The sequence below is a fragment of the Tachypleus tridentatus genome, chromosome 1, assembly GCF_004210375.1.
Source record: "Tachypleus tridentatus isolate NWPU-2018 chromosome 1, ASM421037v1, whole genome shotgun sequence".
Taxonomy (NCBI): Eukaryota; Metazoa; Arthropoda; class Merostomata; order Xiphosura; family Limulidae; genus Tachypleus; species Tachypleus tridentatus.
In genome coordinates this window covers 113,989,264-114,010,770 of record NC_134825.1, presented here as the reverse complement: position 1 = coordinate 114,010,770, position 21,507 = coordinate 113,989,264, and the positions used below count along the sequence as shown (strand labels likewise).

General features: G+C 34.4%; 1 protein-coding gene across 1 annotated transcript in view; it reads left to right on the top strand.

The window, feature by feature from the left end:
* Positions 1–21,507, top strand: part of LOC143232947 (cilia- and flagella-associated protein 45-like) — a 38,614-nt gene that overhangs the window by 3,624 nt on the left and 13,483 nt on the right. The window contains exons 6-11 of the mRNA XM_076468930.1: positions 151–329; positions 1,279–1,447; positions 4,564–4,671; positions 8,256–8,369; positions 16,497–16,582; positions 17,214–17,438. Of these exons, the coding sequence (XP_076325045.1) occupies positions 151–329; positions 1,279–1,447; positions 4,564–4,671; positions 8,256–8,369; positions 16,497–16,582; positions 17,214–17,438 (881 nt within the window). The remainder of the gene's footprint in view (positions 1–150; positions 330–1,278; positions 1,448–4,563; positions 4,672–8,255; positions 8,370–16,496; positions 16,583–17,213; positions 17,439–21,507) is intronic.

Below are 21,507 nucleotides of genomic sequence, written 5' to 3'. Positions count from 1 at the left end.
TAAATCAAATAACAGTTTGGGCATGTCATTTATTTTTTAAAGTAATTTTTAAAATTTCACAGCATGTAATGTGTCAAGACCATTAGAAACATGCAGACTTCCGTTTTTATTCTTTTAAGTGCATATAATTCAATACAAATTTAATTTCAGCTTATACTAAATGCCAAATGTCAAACAATACGAGATTATCAGATTCTGGAAAAACAACAAATAAAACAAGAGCTAGCCAAAGCGGAAAATATTTTGGATGAACTGATGGAAAAAGAACGGCAAAATGCTCTTCACCATCAACAAGAAATGGAGAAAAAACAGAAAGATGAAAGACGAAGGTAAATGTGTTATTACTGTAAGTAGAAATATGGAACAATTCTATCTTTAAGTGAAAACAAATTTATATAATATCAAGTATAAACGTATGTAGGAACTGAGATGAACTTTATTACAAGTTTTGGTATAATAGTAACATTTGGACTTTGGTTCATTTTCCAAACTGTTTGTTTCATTGGAATTCACTCAAAGCTACACGACAGCCATCTGCACAAACAGTCACAAATGTTGAAGAAATGGAATACATGGAAGGCACCACTCACTGTCAGCTCTTATCAGACCAAATAATTGATTTCATTGTTACTCTTATAATGCATCCACAGCTTTAAACTGTGGAACAAAACTTTGGGGCAGAAACAAGATGTGAACCATTGAACCTCAACTCCAAAGCTGGGCTGTGCTTGGTCCTTCAGAACTTTTATTAAAAATGGAAATAATTCCATACACCAGTGTATAAGATGAATTATAAATTAACTTAATATTTATTATGTTACCGTCTTTTGATCCACAACACAACTCTAGACTACTACATTACCAGTAACATTCACAGACGTTCTTTTATGTCAGAAGTGATATTCTTCTCAAATGATATAGAACATTTATGCACATTTGTTTAATGTTAAACATGATTTTGTTGAGAAGTTCTTTGTGATAATTGAGTAAATAAACCACACTCAGAATAAGTATAATGTAGATACAAATATCATGAAATTATCATTTGAAGGACGTGGGGTTAATGTACAAAACTGGACTGCATCACAAACACAATAGGCAACGTTCTGAACTCTTACCGATACTTTTAGAAGCAGATGGTAATAAGAACAAATATTGATGTGTAAGAGAAATGCTTTACAGACACGTAACTATGGCTACATGGTCATTTTTTACATACTTAGTGACATCACCCCCTCTATCCAAGATACCATTTCATATGTTAATGTTTTCCCATAGACACGCTTTGATGATTCAAGAGCAAATAAGAGAAAATGAACAAAAAAGGATACTGGAAGAGGACAGAAAGGAACAAGAGGGCTGTCAGATGCTTAAAAAATTAGAACAACAACAACTAGAAGAATTTCAAAATATATTGGAAAAGAAAAAACAGCAAGACAATCTAATGGTATATTTCTTAAGTGGACCATAAAGAGGTTTATTTCTACACTGCAGTTACATAAAGCAAAGAAAATAATGTTTTACAACTGAATTATTATTATGACTTTTTACTGTTTTCCTAGAGAGCCGTTACTTTTGTTTATCTATTTGATCAAATATAGTGCACAAACTTTAACTGTCATATGGAACTTTAAATATATATATACACATATATTCAGCTTGACTTCTTAAAGCTCATAAACAAACTTATATTACAGCTTAATCATTAATTGTTAAATGCTTACAGATTGTTAGAGGCAAACAGTGTGTTTTATTTGGGGCTGATGTGCACATTTAAGAAAGCTAGTGTAGCAGTTGTACAACTTGTATGTAGAGTTTGTGGGTTGGAGGCTGTTTTAAGTAGAGTAGAGGCTATGGATAAGAGAAAGGTGAACTGTAGGAAGTGGCAGTGAATATTTTAACAAGGTGATTTGAAGAAGTTAATGATACTGGGAAGGTAAGGTCAGAGAAATTTATTGTTAAGTACTAGACATTCAAATAAAAAGACCATAATAATTTAGTTCTGTCTAGAATGCTGCCAAGACTTAACTATAGTGACAAAATTATGAGTAAGTCACTAGGACTGAATGGTTAGGCTTAGTTTAATATGTAAGGAAGATGAGATTGACTGTTTGGATTTGTGAGAAAAGTAGTTTTCAGAATATGTGGCTCACATGCAAGTAAAGTAGACTTGTTGGTAAGAGCTATTAATTGAACTGTAAGGACAACATTAAATTTGGATTAGACAGTGTAGAGGAACACAATAAAAAACAGATAAATATGTAGCTCTCTAAAGTGTGGGGAAAATGTGTTACTATTGTAATACTAGAAATATTAGAAAAATAGATCATTTTAGAGTACTGGTGGAAACAGGGGTGTTTAATATAATAACTGATTAAATATAGATAGACAGTTCTGATGACTATTAGGTGTTTAATATGTATAAAGTGGGTTACAGCCTGTTCAAGTTGGTGATAGCAAAACAACCCTGAACTTAGATAAAGAATCTTCCCGTTGTTGAGATCATTATAGTGAGACATTTTAATTCTAAATATAAGATTGAGAATTGTTAGAATCAAATCAGGTTTTTTTAGAAACTTTCCTAAATAGTTTTCTTCAACAATGATATTTTATATGGTTCATAGGGTAGAGACTGGGGAAACATGGAAGCAAACAGTCATTACTAAATGAGATTTGATGTTTTAGTGCATCAGAAGAAACAGATTAATGAGATTTGGGCTTCGATTTAAAAAACAAAAGCAAATTTTAGAGAGACAAGAACTATCTACTTTTAATTCAGTAACTTAATTAGATAGAGATATTGATGAAATGTGGAAACATTATAAAAAAAAATTATTAAATATTGAAAATAGGCACACTTGTTAAAAAACAGTGTCTGCCAATAAAAACCAGATTGTCTAACAAAGGCTGTAAATAATAAAAACCAAGAAAAACGTTAGAAACTCGAGTTGACTGTACTGGTCAGCAATCTGAAATGACAAAACTATAAGTAATAAGATAAGCTCACAATGTAAAAATTAATATTAAGGATTTATTTAAATACATTAAGGTCAAGCAGCATGTTAGGATCCTTACAGGAAGACTAGTACTTGATATGGGATGGTTAAGTTACTAAATTCAGTTTTTACTAAAGATGATTTGATAGTATTCCTCATCTTGAATGGTTACTAAATGGATTTGTTTGTTTGTTTTGGAATTTTGCACAAAGCTACTCGAGGGCTATCTGTGCTAGCCGTCCCTAATTTAGCAGTGTAAGACTAGAGGGAAGGCAGCTAGTCATCACCACCCACCGCCAACTCTTGGGCTACTCTTTTACCAACGAAAAGTGGGATTGACCGTCACATTATAACGCCCCCACGGCTGGGAGGGCGAGCATGTTTGGCGCGACTCGGGCGCGAACCCGCGACCCTTAGATTACGAAGCGCACGCCTTAACGCGCTAGGCCATGCCAGGCCCCTACCAAATGGAAACAAGATGATCATATTAATTCTGAGATTGTTAAGAAAAAAAAATTGAAAGTTTAAAGAATGACAAATTTACTGAGCTACATAATATTTACCCAAGAGTTTGGAAAGACAGTAAATAGTGGATACATTAGACACTTGCTACTGTTTCTTCGAAGTCCTTGAATAGCAAATAGATACCAGAAGAGTTAAAGTTGGCTTATGTAACTTATCTTTTCAAGGTGATGAAAAAAGTTCTTGTTATTATAGGTCTATTTGTATTATACCAGTGGTGGGAAGAGTTTTTTGATAGTCTGATGAAAGATGATTTACAAAGTTATTTTGGGTGTTGATGACGGGTCAAGATGATGATACTGGTCTACAAAGAAATTTGAATTACTTGGATAACTTTTATTTATAATAAATACAAAGTGACGTATGTGGATATCATAATTTGAATTACAGGTATAGTTTTGATGGGAATAGAAGATTTTGGTGTTCTGGTTGATAAGTCTCTTAAGCCATCCAAGCAATGTGCTGTTGTTTGTGGCAAGGAACACAATATTTTAAGTTTGTATCTATAGAAGTATTGAATATAAGCCTAAAAAAAATTATTAAGTTATTGTATAAGTTATTTGTTAAGCAGCTTTTGTGGTACTGCATTCAGTGTTGGACTCCTTACCTTAGAAAGATTCTCATACAAAAATAGGACATGATCCCTCAACCTGTTTTCTCTTGTAAATACTAGAATTAACAGAGATTTTATTTTGATGTTGATGCATCAACACTTTCTGTATTTAACAGTGAGAATCGTAAAACTAGAGTAAATATAAACTTTGGCAGGGTAGGAGTCATCTTCAGCCAAGACGGTTTTATTTTTATAACAGGGTGGTAAGTCTTTGAACAAAGTTCTTTTCAGGTGTGATAAATATTTACAACATAAAGGCTGGCTTTAAATGTTTAATTTAGTGGATAGGACAGCCAAGATGAATCAAAAGTTCCCTTGTCCTTTAACGTTACGCTGTCAAAAATGTAAGGCATTTCTTAACTAGAACAAACCTACCCGTAAATTTAAGTTTTTGTTGAGATGTGTTTTAACTGAAGTAAATCACTGTTTTAGAAAAGTCTTCTCCACGAGAATGAAGAACTAATTAAACGAAAGACACTTGAAAAGGAGAGAGAACAAATGGAGGATCTTCGAGTGACCGAGTACATGCGTCAGAAAGCTGTAAGACAGAACTATTTCTAAAATTCGATTCTTCCACTGTAGAATTATAACATATTCAAACAATAGTTTAACAACCATCTGATATTGGGTCATTGCTTGTAAGTAAAGTAAAAGAAGTTTCAGAAAAAAATAAAATAAAATTTGAACATCAGTGCTGTTTCACTGCACTAGATGTTATTAACGTCATCTCAATATGTTTTATTGTTTTTCCTAAGTTTTTGAATAGTGAACAGACTCTAAGTTTTTCAAGCCAGATCCCTTGGCTGTGGTTTCACTAGAAAATAGACAGGGACAGTGGGAATCTCGTTAATCTATTTGTGCGTGTCACTAGTTAGATGACGAGGCTACCTTAAGAGAGTCATTGTCTTTGGTAGGTCAGAAGTTGTTTGGAACTGGCAGAAGTATTAGTGCGAGACTACTTTATGATTACATATCATTGCTCTTTAAAGAGAGTACACACTGAAAGATGTAGGTGAAATGATCTAAGACTGACAGAACATGATGTAGTATAACAGGAAATCCAATAACATCCAGTTAAATTTGAAACCAGTGACAGCTTATGAGAAGCATGAGTTTACCAAAGTTACCAGACAGAAGGGACAAGAGATGCTATGTCTGTTTTAAAATAGGACACAAGAGATGCTATGTTTGTTATAAAATAGGACACAAGAGATGCTATGTCTGTTATAAAATAGGACACAAGATATGCTATGTTTGTTATAAAATAGGACACAAGAGATGCTATGTCTGTTATAAAATAGGACACAAGAGATGCTATGTCTGTTTAAAATAGGACACAAGAGATGCTATGTCTGTTATAAAATAGGACACAAGAGATGCTATGTCTGTTGTAAAATAGGACACATTGCAAATGAGTGCAAGTCCATTCATTACCAGCAAACACCAGAAAACTCATCATAAAGCAGATAGAGTTACTTATAAAGACAGGGCTGTTGAGAAACAATAAAAGAGTGACTGGAACCATGAATGCTGCTGCCAAAAGAAAGATTTGATACAAGAAAGCTGACTGATTAGTGCATGGTTAACGGTTGGCTCAAGGTAGCATATTAATCAAGATCTTCAGTAGTGGTGGGAGCAGGTGACAATTATCAAATATACCAATGTGTGAAAACTATGTTAAGGACAAGAAATAGAAAATTCTATAAAACATTGAATGCAGCAGTGAGAATCAGTCTAGTATGAGATGAGAGATAAGGTACACCTCTGTTTGCTAATTGATGGGACAATGAGAAATTTTGTCATGGCAAAAATGAAGGTGGATTCTCCATTATGTGAAAGACCTTTGGGCCATGAGTATCAAGGAGCCTTTATATAACTTGGTGATAGGAAACAAACCAGACAGTAAGAGTTTATAGGAAGGAGAAATAACCACAGTTATCAGGAGAGCTTAAAAGACGTAATGATGATATTAAAGTATAATGCAATATGAAATGAGATTTACTAAACAGAGAGGAGTACTAAAACAGTTCTACTGAAGAAGCCAAACCCAAATACAGTCAAAAACTGTTTTATAATAGAGACATTATTTTGACATTCCAAGGTCAAAAAGAAATTTTTATTTCTGCTACCTACAGACAATAAATAAACTCATCAGGCAGTGAAAAGGACCTTTCACAGTACAGGAAGTGGTCAACAGAATGGACAATAAAGTTGATGAGATGTTTACCATCTACCATGCTGATCTGTTCAAAAGGTACAACAAGGAAGAAGTCCTCTTGGATGTACCTATTGATGTACGAATTATTTTATTTTATTAGTGAATATCTTATGACTATTTAGTTCTGTTCATACAAAGAGTTAGAAGCAATCATTAATTTAAAGTAAGTGTTATGACAAGTTTAGTTATGTAACTCGGTAAGTGTTGTACATTGTGTTTGTAACTCACTGATGTTGAGATTATCGAACATTGAATATCAAGGATAAGGAAATATAGTGAGGAAATGATTTAATACTAAACATATAAATAGTATGAGATGAACATGGAACAACAGAAAGAAAGAGCGGACAAGAAACAAAGTAAAGTCACATAAAAGTTATGTTAGGACAGAGAAGGAAGGGTTAAAGATTAATATAGGCCTAGTAGTTGATATATATTAGAGGGAGTCCGATGGTGTGAAAAGAGATAATAATAGTTTATTTTGTTAAACACAGTTCTAAAGTAATTCAACCTACTTATGTGGACATCGACAAAGAGTAGGCATTTATTGGAAGTAGGCCTAAAGACGAAAAGTAGACGTTTGTTGGAAGTAGGCCTAAAGAGGAAAAGTAGACGTTTACTGGAAGTAAGCCTAAATACAAAAAGTAGACGTTTATTGGAAGTAGGCCGAAGTATAAAAAGTAGATCTTTATTGGAAGTAGGCCTAAAGATGAAAAGTAGACATTTACTGGAAGTAGGCCTAAATATAAAAAGTAGACGTTTACTAGAAGTAGGCCTAAATATAAAAGTAGACGTTTACTGGAAGTAGGCCTAAATATAAAAAGTAGATGTTTATTGGAAGTAGGCCTAAATACAAAAAAGGAGCAGAAAAGTTTAGGAAGATACAGCTGTAGTAAATCAACAAAATGTAAGTGAACTGAGTTATAGAGAAAAACAGTTCAGCTTGTCAACTGAAATTCTAAAGCAATTAAATAGACCTGAGTGGACTTTCAACAAGAAGAAGAGCACTATATTGTGCTTATGACGTACGTACGATCATCTATAGTACACACAACTTGTTATACATGTTTATGTTTAAACTTGTTCCAAACATATACATTATTTAGAAAACATTAGAACTAACTCTTGTTTTGTTTTTAATACAACAACAACATAGTATTTATACTATTAATCACAGTAGTTTCTGATCGCTATGTCATGAAATTTTGTTAATATACTGCATCAAGTATGCTTTTTCATGATGGTGTAGAATAATCAACTTTATTTAAGCCAGTGTAGACTTATCATCCTAACACAGGGCATCAAAGTAGAGTGTATGTGGTGACACTCACATGGATAATCAGGTGAATTAGGTGTACCACAAGCACAAAAAGTTTGGGACCCACCGTACTAAAAAGTATAAATAAAGACCTTTAAATGATAATTGTCCAACATACTATAATCTAACAGTACCTGGGGAACACGGTAAGCTTATGAACGTACAATCCTAAAATTTACAGTGAAACTCTCCATGCTGAATAGAATGCACGTGGCCTATTGCTTAGCTCTGTGTTAAAATATTAACACCAGGTTAACATCTAGGAAAGTGAAACAGCATTAATGTTAATATCCTAGAAATGACTATTACCTTACTGCGGGAGGGCACGACACAAAAGCAGGGTCTTACAGAACAATCTTTGTGGTGTGTAGTCTTTGGTTTAGCATATCAGTGAAAGTTTACTCCACGTTGTCTTTATCAGCAAGTCTATAATGAAGACCTTGCTTATTAATATATTGTTTAATTTTCCTTTTTACCTATTCTTACACAATTATTTTTAGGTTCTGTATTCTTATCAGTTTCAGGCCTTTTTTTCACCTTTGTTAATAGATAAGCATCGTTTGCAAGTTTTTATTTTTTTACCTCCAGGAGAAAGAAGCAGCAATGGATGAGGAACAGGCACAACAACGTAAGACAAAAGAACTAGAAATAGCAAAATTAAGAAAACAACAAGAAAAGAAGAAAGATGAACAAGCTGAAAGAGTATAATTTAAAACTGATTTTATTTGTTTGTGTATTTATGTCCATTGAACAGACACTTTTAGAGGTTAATCAAAAACATTAAATTCATTCTATTACAGTTAGGGCGAAATTCATAACCACTACATAAAGATAACTTTTTAAAAAAATCTGAAAAATAAAAATAGTTTAAGTGGTATTTCTTACGTAAGTTATACATTACATATCCAGTAATAATTACCCTAAACTGATTTACAGGGAAGATTGACCTTTGGGGTCGATAATTTACACACAAAAAAAAGGCATGTGTTGTAATGGTCATAAACAGTGTTGTTATAACAATCAGTTGTAGTTGTAATGGTGTGAATGGTAAAGACGTTGTTGTTATAACAATCAGTTGTAGTTGTAATGGTGTGAATGGTAAAGACGTTGTTGTTATAACAATCAGTTGTAGTTGTAATTGTGTGAATGGTAAAGACATTGTTGTTATAACAATCAGTTGTAGTTGTAATGGTGTGAATTGTAAAGACATTATTGTTATAACAATCAGTTGTAGTTGTAATGGTGTGAATGGTAAAGACATTTTTGTTATAATAATCAGTTGTAGTTGTAATGGTGTGAATGGTAAAGACGTTGTTGTTATAACAATCGGTTGTGATGGTGTGAATTGTAAAGACATTGTTGTTATAACAATCAGTTGTAGCTGTAATGGTGTGAATGGTAAATACATTGTTGTTATAACAATCAGTTGTAGCTGTAATGGTGTGAATTGTAAAGACATTGTTGTTATAACAATCAGTTGTAGCTGTAATGGTGTGAATAGTAAAGACGTTGTTGTTATAACAATCAGTTGTAGTTGTAATGGTGTGAATGGTAAAGACGTTGTTGTTATAACAATAAGTTGTAGTTGTAATGGTGTGAATGGTAAAGACGTTGTTGTTATAACAATCAGTTGTAGTTGTAATGGTGTGAATGGTAAAGACGTTGTTGTTATTACAATCAGTTGTAGTTGTAATGGTGTGAATGTTAAATACATTGTTGTTATAACAATCAGTTGTAGGTGTAATAGTGTGAATGGTAAAGACATTGTTGTTATAACAATCAGTTGAAGCTGTAATGGTGTGAATGGAAAAGACGTTTTTGTTATAACAATCGGTTGTGATGGTGTGAATTGTAAAGACGTTGTTGTTATTACAATCAGTTGTAGTTGTAATGGTGTGAATGTTAAATACATTGTTGTTATAACAATCAGTTGTAGGTGTAATAGTGTGAATGGTAAATACATTGTTGTTATAACAATTAGTTGTAGTTGTAATGGTGTGAATGGTAAACACGTTGTTGTTATAACAATCAGTTGTAGTTGTAATGGTATGAATGGTAAAGACGTTGTTGTTATAACAATCAGTTGTAGTTGTAATGGTGTGAATGGTAAAGACATTGTTATAACAATCAGTTGTAGTTGTAATGGTATGAATGGTAAAGACATTGTTGTTATAACAATCACTTGTAGTTGTAATGGTGTGAATGGTAAAGACGTTGTTGTTATAACAATCAGTTGTAGTTGTAATGGTGTGAATGGTAAAGACATTGTTGTTATAACAATCAGTTGTAGTTGTAATGGTGTGAATCGTAAAGACGTTGTTGTTATAACAATCGGTTGTGATGGTGTGAATTGTAAAGACATTGTTGTTATAACAATCAGTTGTAGTTGTAATGGTGTGAATGGTAAAGACGTTGTTGTTATAACAATCAGTTGTAGTTGTAATGGTGTGAATTGTAAAGACATTATTGTTATAACAATCAGTTGTAGTTGTAATGGTGTGAATGGTAAAGACATTTTTGTTATAATAATCAGTTGTAGTTGTAATGGTGTGAATGGTAAAGACGTTGTTGTTATAACAATCGGTTGTGATGGTGTGAATTGTAAAGACATTGTTGTTATAACAATCAGTTGTAGCTGTAATGGTGTGAATGGTAAATACATTGTTGTTATAACAATCAGTTGTAGCTGTAATGGTGTGAATTGTAAAGACATTGTTGTTATAACAATCAGTTGTAGCTGTAATGGTGTGAATAGTAAAGACGTTGTTGTTATAACAATCAGTTGTAGTTGTAATGGTGTGAATGGTAAAGACGTTGTTGTTATAACAATAAGTTGTAGTTGTAATGGTGTGAATGGTAAAGACGTTGTTGTTATAACAATCAGTTGTAGTTGTAATGGTGTGAATGGTAAAGACGTTGTTGTTATTACAATCAGTTGTAGTTGTAATGGTGTGAATGTTAAATACATTGTTGTTATAACAATCAGTTGTAGGTGTAATAGTGTGAATGGTAAAGACATTGTTGTTATAACAATCAGTTGAAGCTGTAATGGTGTGAATGGAAAAGACGTTTTTGTTATAACAATCGGTTGTGATGGTGTGAATTGTAAAGACGTTGTTGTTATTACAATCAGTTGTAGTTGTAATGGTGTGAATGTTAAATACATTGTTGTTATAACAATCAGTTGTAGGTGTAATAGTGTGAATGGTAAATACATTGTTGTTATAACAATTAGTTGTAGTTGTAATGGTGTGAATGGTAAACACGTTGTTGTTATAACAATCAGTTGTAGTTGTAATGGTATGAATGGTAAAGACGTTGTTGTTATAACAATCAGTTGTAGTTGTAATGGTGTGAATGGTAAAGACATTGTTATAACAATCAGTTGTAGTTGTAATGGTATGAATGGTAAAGACATTGTTGTTATAACAATCACTTGTAGTTGTAATGGTGTGAATGGTAAAGACGTTGTTGTTATAACAATCAGTTGTAGTTGTAATGGTGTGAATGGTAAAGACATTGTTGTTATAACAATCAGTTGTAGTTGTAATGGTGTGAATCGTAAAGACGTTGTTGTTATAACAATCGGTTGTGATGGTGTGAATTGTAAAGACATTGTTGTTATAACAATCAGTTGTAGCTGTAATGGTGTGAATGGTAAATACATTGTTGTTATAACAATCAGTTGTAGTTGTAATGGTGTGAATGGTAAAGACGTTGTTGGTATTACAATCAGTTGTAGTTGTAATGGTGTGAATGTTAAATACATTGTTGTTATAACAATCAGTTGTAGGTGTAATAGTGTGAATGGTAAATACATTGTTGTTATAACAATTAGTTGTAGTTGTAATGGTGTGAATGGTAAAGACGTTGTTGTTATAACAATCAGTTGTAGTTGTAATGGTGTGAATGGTAAAGACATTGTTATAACAATCAGTTGTAGTTGTAATGGTGTGAATGGTAAAGACGTTGTTGTTATTACAATCAGTTGTAGTTGTAATGGTGTGAATGTTAAATACATTGTTGTTATAACAATCAGTTGTAGGTGTAATAGTGTGAATGGTAAAGACATTGTTGTTATAACAATCAGTTGAAGCTGTAATGGTGTGAATGGTAAAGACGTTTTTGTTATAACAATCGGTTGTGATGGTGTGAATTGTAAAGACATTGTTGTTATAACAATCAGTTGTAGCTGTAATGGTGTGAATGGTAAAGACATTGTTGTTATAACAATCAGTTGTAGTTGTAATTGTGTGAATGGTAAAGACGTTGTTGTTATAACAATCGGTTGTGATGGTGTGAATTGTAAAGACATTGTTGTTATAACAATCATGTGTAGTTTTTTTCTAAGCTGGTAAAGTATTATTAAAATTAATTATACTGATCATAAGACATTAATATTAAGGCTGTTGTACTTCCTAACAGTGGTGTTAAAAAATATAATTCTGATAGGTTTAACGCTAAAGTCTTATGAAAAGTATAATTAACAGTATTTGGATTTAATTATTCACTTACAAATGTTTCGTGGTCAAACGTGGTTGGTAATACTGATGTTGAAAGAGTCTTATTCTGGTTGACCAGGTCACAGAATCTTAATATTCAGACAAAGCCATCCCCTAACTTACTACTGCTGTCCAGAGAAGATAAATGGTCAACAGTTCCAACACAACATCCATATACTGCTATTCCTAATGTATGCCACAGTTGTAATACTCATCACAACTGTAACTACAGAGTATATTATCTGGCACAAGGCAGTTTGAGTTTTGGTTACTGCAATCCATAGCCTTGCACTTGCCTACTGCTAAGCCTTATCAAAAACACCAGATTATACGTAAAGAGAAAGTTAACTTCATGTAACTATTATTAAGATAAGCGCACTTTTCATTAATATTTCATTTATTACTAGATATTTGAAGTATCATATAAATATATTTCTAGAGACATTAGTGTCTAAAAAAATTGAAAAGTAGATACATTACGTTATGCCAATCACATAACAGTCACTTAGCACAGGTTACAAAGTATCGAATTCATTACTTATATTTGTATAGGTCTGTAACTTTATGTTATTATCAGCTGTGTTATGCAGTTCTTTTCACATTTTGTAACACTATTTTCCACATAGTATTAGCTATATTTTATCTTTAAAAAGAATTAGGGCAGATTCTAGATGCTCTATCTGAAACGGCCCAACATTAACATTTCTTGTGCTGAAATCTTTTATGTTATTTAGAATAACATTAAGCCTACTGCAGTAAAATAACTTGTTTTATTTAATTATACCTTCTATCAGGGACGTAGCCAAGGGGGAGGGGTTGGGTGTTAACCCCCCATGGACCCAAACGTTTTAGACAAGTTCAGTTGCCACCTGTGAAGTTTCATAAAGATCCGTGATTGCATGGCAGATAATTTCACACACAACAAATGATCAAATGTAAATTTCTGATTGAACACTCTTTTAATACAGCAAGTTTTATCAGAACTAGAGACAATCGAATATCTATGAAAGGCTCAAACACCTGTTTGTTCTTGCCAGGACATCTACAACACAGTTTGGTTCAACTTTAATATCACGGTGAATGTATAATGAGGCCAGGCCATTAAATCGATCTTCAGTGGTGGTATTTCTCAAATACGTTTTGAGTCTTCTGAGAGTTGAAAACAAACGCTCCACTGAGCTCGTTGACACAGGCAGCGTGGCAAATACTTTCAACAGTCTAGAAATGACCGGGAACATTTCTGTATTGCACATTGCATATGCATCTATGACATTTTTTGGTCTGTTGTTCACAAGTGATTTGTACTAAACCCTTAGTTCACCTACTGCGGCTAGTGAAGTGTTGTCAATGTCAGCCTTGTATATATTGACCAACTCTTTAATTTGGTCACATTGTTGTACTGTAGGTTCTGACCGTTCTGTGGTAGATCGTGATGGTAGTAGACACGTGAAGTTTGTAAAGAGAGTTTTGTGACTGGACAGACGGTCTCATATTTGTGAAAGAAAGTGATCAACAAATGGTACAAATACAACAATACAAAAGTACTCCTCAGGGCTAGTGTTTGTGTGTTAGCACGGTACACCTGTCTTTTAGCCTGCCTTGGCATTATGATGTCAATTTGAAGCTCACTACACAGAGTTTAAGCCTCACAGAAAATGTTGTTAAATTCATTCACAGTATTATTTTTGAGTAAACCGATTAAATCTTCCACTATTTCTGAGTGATGCACCCCAGCACCTAAATCAATGTTCTGTTGCTGCAGTAAGTTACACAGAGAAAAACAATTTAGGAAAACAATTTAGCAATGGTAAGTACAGTGATGATGAATTCTGGCTGTGTTATAGAACACAACAATTGATTGGCTTGCATGGCAGAATCTCTGTCTTGCCAACCCGATATGGTCTCAAGGGCATCTGCAGGTGCATGGATTAATTCTAGAAAGACAATGACTGAGTCATGCTTCTCAACCCACCGGGTGGGGCAGAGACTTTTCAAGCTTTTTTTTTCGATTCAGGTGCTTTATACTCCACCGAAAGAGCCAAAACGTGGTTTCGTTTGGGTGTATTGAGAAAGTTTTCAATGCTAGAAATTACTCCCATGCAATTTCGCACAGGAACTTCTTTACAAGCATCAGAAATTGCCAAGTTTATGGAATGGACACTGCAGTGTACATAGGGTACAAGTGGGAATTTATCAGTTATGTGTCTTTGGACACCATTGAATTTCCCACTCATAGAGGTAGCACCGTCGTACCCTTGTCCTCGCAGGTAAGTCATGTCAATACCATATTTTGTCAGATTGGTTATGGTAACATCAGCCAAGTTTCTGCCTGTCACATCATAAACAGGTATAAATTGCAAAAAAATCTTCTCTCGTTGCAACAGAGTTGTCATTACCATGCAAATACCTAACACACAGCGAAAACTGTTCAATGCCTGAAATATCTGTTGTTTCATCAGCTAATATTGAGAAACACTTTGCAGCATTAACCCTGTTGACCAAAGCATCAAGAACATGAGTATTACAGGCATTGATGATTTCATTTTGAATTTGAGGACTCAGATACGTAGCATTCCTCTTTGTACTCTTAAGGCTTGCTGAAAGCTTGACATCACCCTTTGCCCTGTAGCGCAAAATTGCCCGAAAATTCCCATCATTATTGATGGGCTCCTCATCAGTTTCACCAACAAACATTGGACTAGAATCATATTTTCTCCTCAAAGCTAAACCCTGTCTCCCACACAGCAATACAGTATCAATAATAGGCATCAAATACTGCCGGTTCTGTTTAATTTATTGCTTGCAAGTTGCATCAAGCTGCAAGTGCACATATGAACTTGTGTTTACAACCTGTAGAAAATTGTTAGCTTTTTCTTTGCTGTCTTGGTGGTACTGTTTCAATTCATGTGCCTTAAAGTCTTCAACAGCCTTCTTCCAGTTTATGTATGGAAATTTCACTAGTTGTCCCAATTTCTGGCTTCCAACGCCAGCACCATCAGGAGAAAAAAGACAGCACTACTTGCAGAGAGCACCATTTGCATGTTGACTGTAGAGCAGCCATCTCCACTGTGAAAACCAACGATGCTGGAAACGCAGCTTTCTTGGACCACACTGGAGGGAAAACATAATCACTCCCTGGCTTCCAGACATTCTCAAGGAAGCATTTTTTGGTTTCAGCCTTTATCTAAAAGAGTCAGAAAGACATAGTTCTAATTAAGTTATTTTGCACATAGGAAAGTTTGTTATGAGAGTATAATAACCTCTAAGAGAAAGGCTTAGAGCTGTACTTCACAGAGCGGGCCTAACATCCTGTGGCTGTAGGCCTACAATCACTAGCAGCAATGAATATTCAGTCTAAAACTCATCAGAGTGTTTGCATGATTTTTAATACAAAATTAATATAATGAGGAGTCGACTTACCTGTTTACCAATGCTGACATCATCAAAAATTCATGTAATTTCCAATGTTCCAGACTGGACCTGAGGTGGTAGTGGCAGCACTGATAGAAGGCCACAGTGATGACTCTGACAATTCAGTTGACAATTTTGATTCAACCTGATTGGCTGCAGCAGATTGATCAGGTTCAACCTCAATAATGGATTTAGAGAACCCATGCAGTGTCTTTTGCTTTTTAGGCTTGACATAGTGAATGATTGACTATAGATGGCGCCAATGGTACTAGGTTAGTGCTATGGTGCTGCCAGCCTGCCACGGTGCCACCCACTGTTTATTTGTGTAGTTAATTCTTGAAATCCAGTGAATCTGAACATACACTGTCCATGATATTTGAATACAGATTATACACACTATACATATATTTTGTACTCTCCTGAGTGACTCTATGTTTTATATGTTGATGACAGGACTGTAGGCCTACTTTGCTGGGCCTGATAACTTTAAGTTATATATTATATATATATATATAGGCCTATATATTTATTTATGATTAAAAAAATAAGACAAACACTTCAGTGTGCCATTCTGAAATTTGCCAAAAAGGTGGTCTCAGAATGCATAATTCAGGCTTTTCTTTTATGTTTTTATTAAAAAATATCCCCGGCGGCGCTTGCATCAAGCACTCAAACTACCCCCCCCCCCTAATGGCTATTTCTAGCTACGCCCCTGCCTTCTATACAACAGGAATGTCAACCAGACAACTAGGATGCTATATTTAAGTAATGTATAAGGAAGTTATCATGTATGAAAATGAGCAACTTTTATTGAATGTCCTTACTTTCATCCCAAAACTACTATGTTGTCTTTCTGGAACATCCACAGAATCTCTTACGAAAAGTTACAATGGTATTACTGCTGTTGAATGTGTAGGATGCCTTAAGAGCACGTAGAAACCAAGAGCAAGTGGAGCGAGAATGGAGAAGAAAGGAAATGGAAGAAGTGGTCAAGAAAAGGAAGTGGAAGATATGTTAAGGAAGTCGAGAGAAGAACAGGTTTTATACCAGCAGAACTTTCTAGTAGCTGAAGCCGAAAGAGAACGCATTGAGTTTGAAAAACAGCTCAGGTAACACGATTTCTCATGTAGAAGTAAACAGATAAAGCTAATAATTATAATTTACACTTGAGATTATTGATTCCTTCAAGTACTTTTATTTCTGTGATACAGAAATTAATATTGATTGAAATTCATTTTAAAATAATAAAATAATGTTAACTTGAATTATAGAAAACAAATTTGTTTGTTTGTTTTTTAATTTCGCACAAAGCTACTCGAGGGATATCTGCCCTAGCCGTTCCTAATTTAGTAGTGTAAGACTAGAGGGAAGACAGCTAGTCATCACCACCCACCGCCAACTCTTGGGCTACTCTTTTACCAACGAATAGTGGGATTTACCGTCACATTATAACGCCCCACGGCTGAAAAGGCGGGCATGTTTGGTGGACGGGGATTCGAACCCGTGACCCTAAGATTACTAATCGAACGCCTTAACACGCTTGGCCATGCCGGGATAGAAAATAAGTATTGAACAAATAAAACAAAATATAAACCTGTTTCACTTATAACCAGATGAATAATTATACAATCAGGGCTCTGATGAAAGCTACAGAAAAGGAAAAGAAAGAAGAGAACGAACGTCGTCAGAGAAATCTTCAGTACGCTGAAGATCTGAGAAAACAAATTTTACAGAAAGAAAAGGAACGTGTCTTACAAAAGAAACAACAATTTGAAGAAAGTACCATGGAAGAAGATGAAGTAAAGAAGAGAAAAACTGATTTAGAAGAAGTCAAAAGGAAGAAACTTCAACAACTCAGGTACGTTAACTTCTAACAACATTCTGTCAGTCAATTGTTTAAAGTATGCAGAACTCTGTCATTTTACGTGAACTCTGGACTGACACTCACTTGGAGAGGAACTGTGTTTATTTTAACTTTTTTGGTATTTTTGACTTGTATATCACACATATCTTAAATACATGTGACTGTTCAAATGACCATAAAAACTAAAGTTTACAACTGCTTCCACACTAAAGTTAGTGTGCACGTCAGCTGGAAGTACTCTGTGTTTTTAGAACTAACACATAGACGTTTCTAAATGTATTTTGTTTTAAATAATATATCACTCAACAAATGTAACTTTCGAACTTTTTGTAGCCCTGAATGTAATGTAATATTAGTTATGGATAAGTATAATCTGATCAGTAAATATAATAATTTTAAAACACAAATGTGTCTGTGGCCAAAATATGTGACGTTTGAACAAGGGAATACATAATACTACTAATGAGAGAAACGTTTTATACAGATCCTGAGTTTTTTTCTTTTAAAACTTCAAGGACAAACAAAATTGTCCAGTTTAAAAATGTTTTAGTGGTTGTGGCATCATTTACATTTCTTAGACCATCAGCTCTCACAAAACAGCTTATTACCACTGTCTTCCATCAGACACACGTGTTTACAACTAAGAGCTTTACTACATTATGTTTACCTTAAATCATGTTTGTGCTGCCCACGAAACAAACGTAGTAAATAAATACAATAAAATACATAGGAGCTAGGATGATGGAAAATGTTGCTGACCTTTAAGACTTTTGTACAAGCTCAACACAATCTAACGATGTTTGGTGTTACATGGAATAATCCATGGGTTGAGGAATCCTGTTACCTGATTAGTGTTTAGGTTTGTCTCTAGATCAATGGAACTCATTGATTGTCTACTTCAGTTTATTTATCGTGTTAAAGCCTGGTTTGTTTGTTTCTAATGTGTAGAACTTTTTTTAGGTTTCCAGTTTCTAAATGAATATTATTACAGTTGTTTCCTATTCATGCCATATTTAATGTCAGTTGTATCTTCTACAATAGAAAAATTGTAGTTCATTTTGTGTGTATGACTTCAAAGCTGTATGGTGCTTTGTAAATTCCTTGAGGCTGTCGATCGCTTTCCATGTGTTAAGGGATTGCAGGAAGTTGATTCAGATTTTACATGTATTCTACATTTTCTGGACAGTATAGGTGAGTACAAAAGGGAAGGTGATGTTCACATTAGTGTGATCTCTCTGATCAGTGGGTTTAATTTTTTGTCCTCTTACCAGTGCTTGTTTGTTTTTATAATTTCACATGAAGTTACACGAGAGCTATCTTCGCTAGCTGTCCCTAATTTAACAGTGAAAGACTAGAGGGAAGGGTTGCTAGTCATCATCACCCACTGCCAACTCTTGTGCTCCTCTTTTACCAATAAATAGTGAGATTGTCCATCACATTATAATGCCTCCATGGATGAAAGGGCAAGCATGTTTGGAGTGACAAGGATTCAAACCCACAACCTTAAGTTTGCAAGTCAAGTGCCGTAACCTCTTGGCCAGGCCAGGCCTCTTCTTACCAGTGAATGAACGATACAGTTAAACTGAAAACTGATGAGTGTGCTTGTGATGTTTACTTTCTGTAAATACTGCTCGTTATCAGCCATTCCTGCTGCAAATCATATTTGGAAAGAAAAGACTTGGCTATCTTTAATTAAAGTATTATAGAAAGTTGTTATATTTGGCAACTGGTTTTGGTAACCTGACAATAACACCAAGAACTTTTCCTAAAAGGTGTCCTGTAATTGAAAGTTTATAAAGGTGGTATAGGTACATGCTGTGGAAATAGAGTTTCATCTGTTAACTTGCGGCAGTTAAAACTGACCAACTTGTAGATCATGGGCTTTTCAGCCATGTTTTTCAGTTCACGTTTAAAACTGTGTGCGTTTATCACTCTAATGTTTGTTTCGGTTTTAACAGTAAATACAGTCGACACTAGAACAACGGTACAGTTCAAATGTATCGTAGTGATATCTCCAGTTCGTAGAGTTTGTGGAGATACAAGCTCCTGCTACTATCATACCTCTGTGTTCCTAATCACTTAGATTCTGTATAGCTTGGCTTGTGTTGTGTTACAAAATTCACTTACAAAACCTAAACCTGATGCAACATTTACGAAGCAAAAACATAAGGTGTTTAAAGATTATTTTAGGTAATGAAGAAGGCATCACTATAGATGGCATCACTATAGAAGCCATCACTATAGATGGCATCACTATAGATGACATCACTATAGAAGGCATCATTATAGATGGCATCACAATAGAAGACATCACTATAAAAGGCATCACCATAGATAGCATCACTATAGATCACATCACTATAGAAGGCATCATTATAGATGGCATCACTATAGAAGGCATCACTATAGATGACATCACTATAGAAGTCATCATTATAGAAGGCATCATTATAGATGGCATCACTATAGATGGAATCACTATAGAAGGCATCACTATAGAAGGCATCACTATAGATGGAATCATTATAGACCACATCACTATAGAAGGCATTACTATAGATGAGATCACTATAGATGGCATCACTATAGAAGGCATCATTATAGATGGCATCACTATAGAAGGCATCACTATAGATGACATCACTATAGAAGGCATCATTATAGATGGCATCACTATAGAAGGCATCAATATAGATGAGATCACTGTAGATGGCATCACTATAGATGACATCACTATAGATGACATCATTATAGATGGCATCACTATAGAAGGCATCACTATAGATGACATCACTATAGAAGGCATCACTATAGATGACATCACTATAGATGGCATCACTATAGATGGCATCATTATAGATGACATCACTATAGATGGAATCACTATAGAAGGCATCACTATAGATGGAATCATTATAGACCACATCACTATAGAAGGCATTACTATAGATGAGATCACTATAGATGGCATCACTATAGAAGGCATCATTATAGATGGCATCACTATAGAAGGCATCACTATAGATGACATCACTATAGAAGGCATCACTATAGATGACATCACTATAGATGGCATCACTATAGATGGCATCATTATAGATGACATCACTATAGATGACATCACTATAGAAGGCATCACTACAGAAGGCATCACTATAGATAACATCACAATAGAAGGCATCACTATAGATGACATCACTATAGAAGGCATCATTATAGACGGCATCACTATAGAGGGCATCACTGTAGAAGGTATCATTATAGATCACATCACTATAGATGGCATCACTATAGAAGGCATCACTATAGATGACATCACTATAGAAGGCATCACTATAGAAGGCATCAGTATAGATGACATCACTATAGATGGCATCACTACACAAGTCATCATTATAGATGGCATCACTATAGAAGGCATTATTATAGAAGGCATCATTATAGATGGCATCACTATAGAAGGCATCACTATAGATGACATCACTATATAAGGCATCACTATAGATGACATCACTATAGAATGCATCATTATAGATGGCATCATTTTAGATCACATCACTATAGAAGGCATCACTATAGATGAGATCACTATAGAAGGCATTACTATAGATGAGATCACTATAGATGGCATCACTACAGAAAGCATCAATATAGATGGCATCACTATAGAAGGCATCATTATAGATGGCATCACTATAGAAGGCATCACTATAGATGACATCACTATAGAAGGCATTATAGATGGCATCACTATAGATGACATCACTATAGAAGGCATCATTATAAATGGCATCACTATAGAAGGTATCAATATAGATGAGATCACTGTAGATGGCATCACTATAGATGACATCACTATAGAAGGCATCACTATAGATGAGATCATTATAAACCACATCACTATAAATGACATCACTATAGAAGGCATCACTATAAAAGACATCACTATAGATGACATCACTGTAGAAGGTATCATTATAGATCACATCACTATAGAAGGCATCACTATAAATGACATCACTATAGATGACATCACTATAGAAGGCATCACTATAGAGGGCAT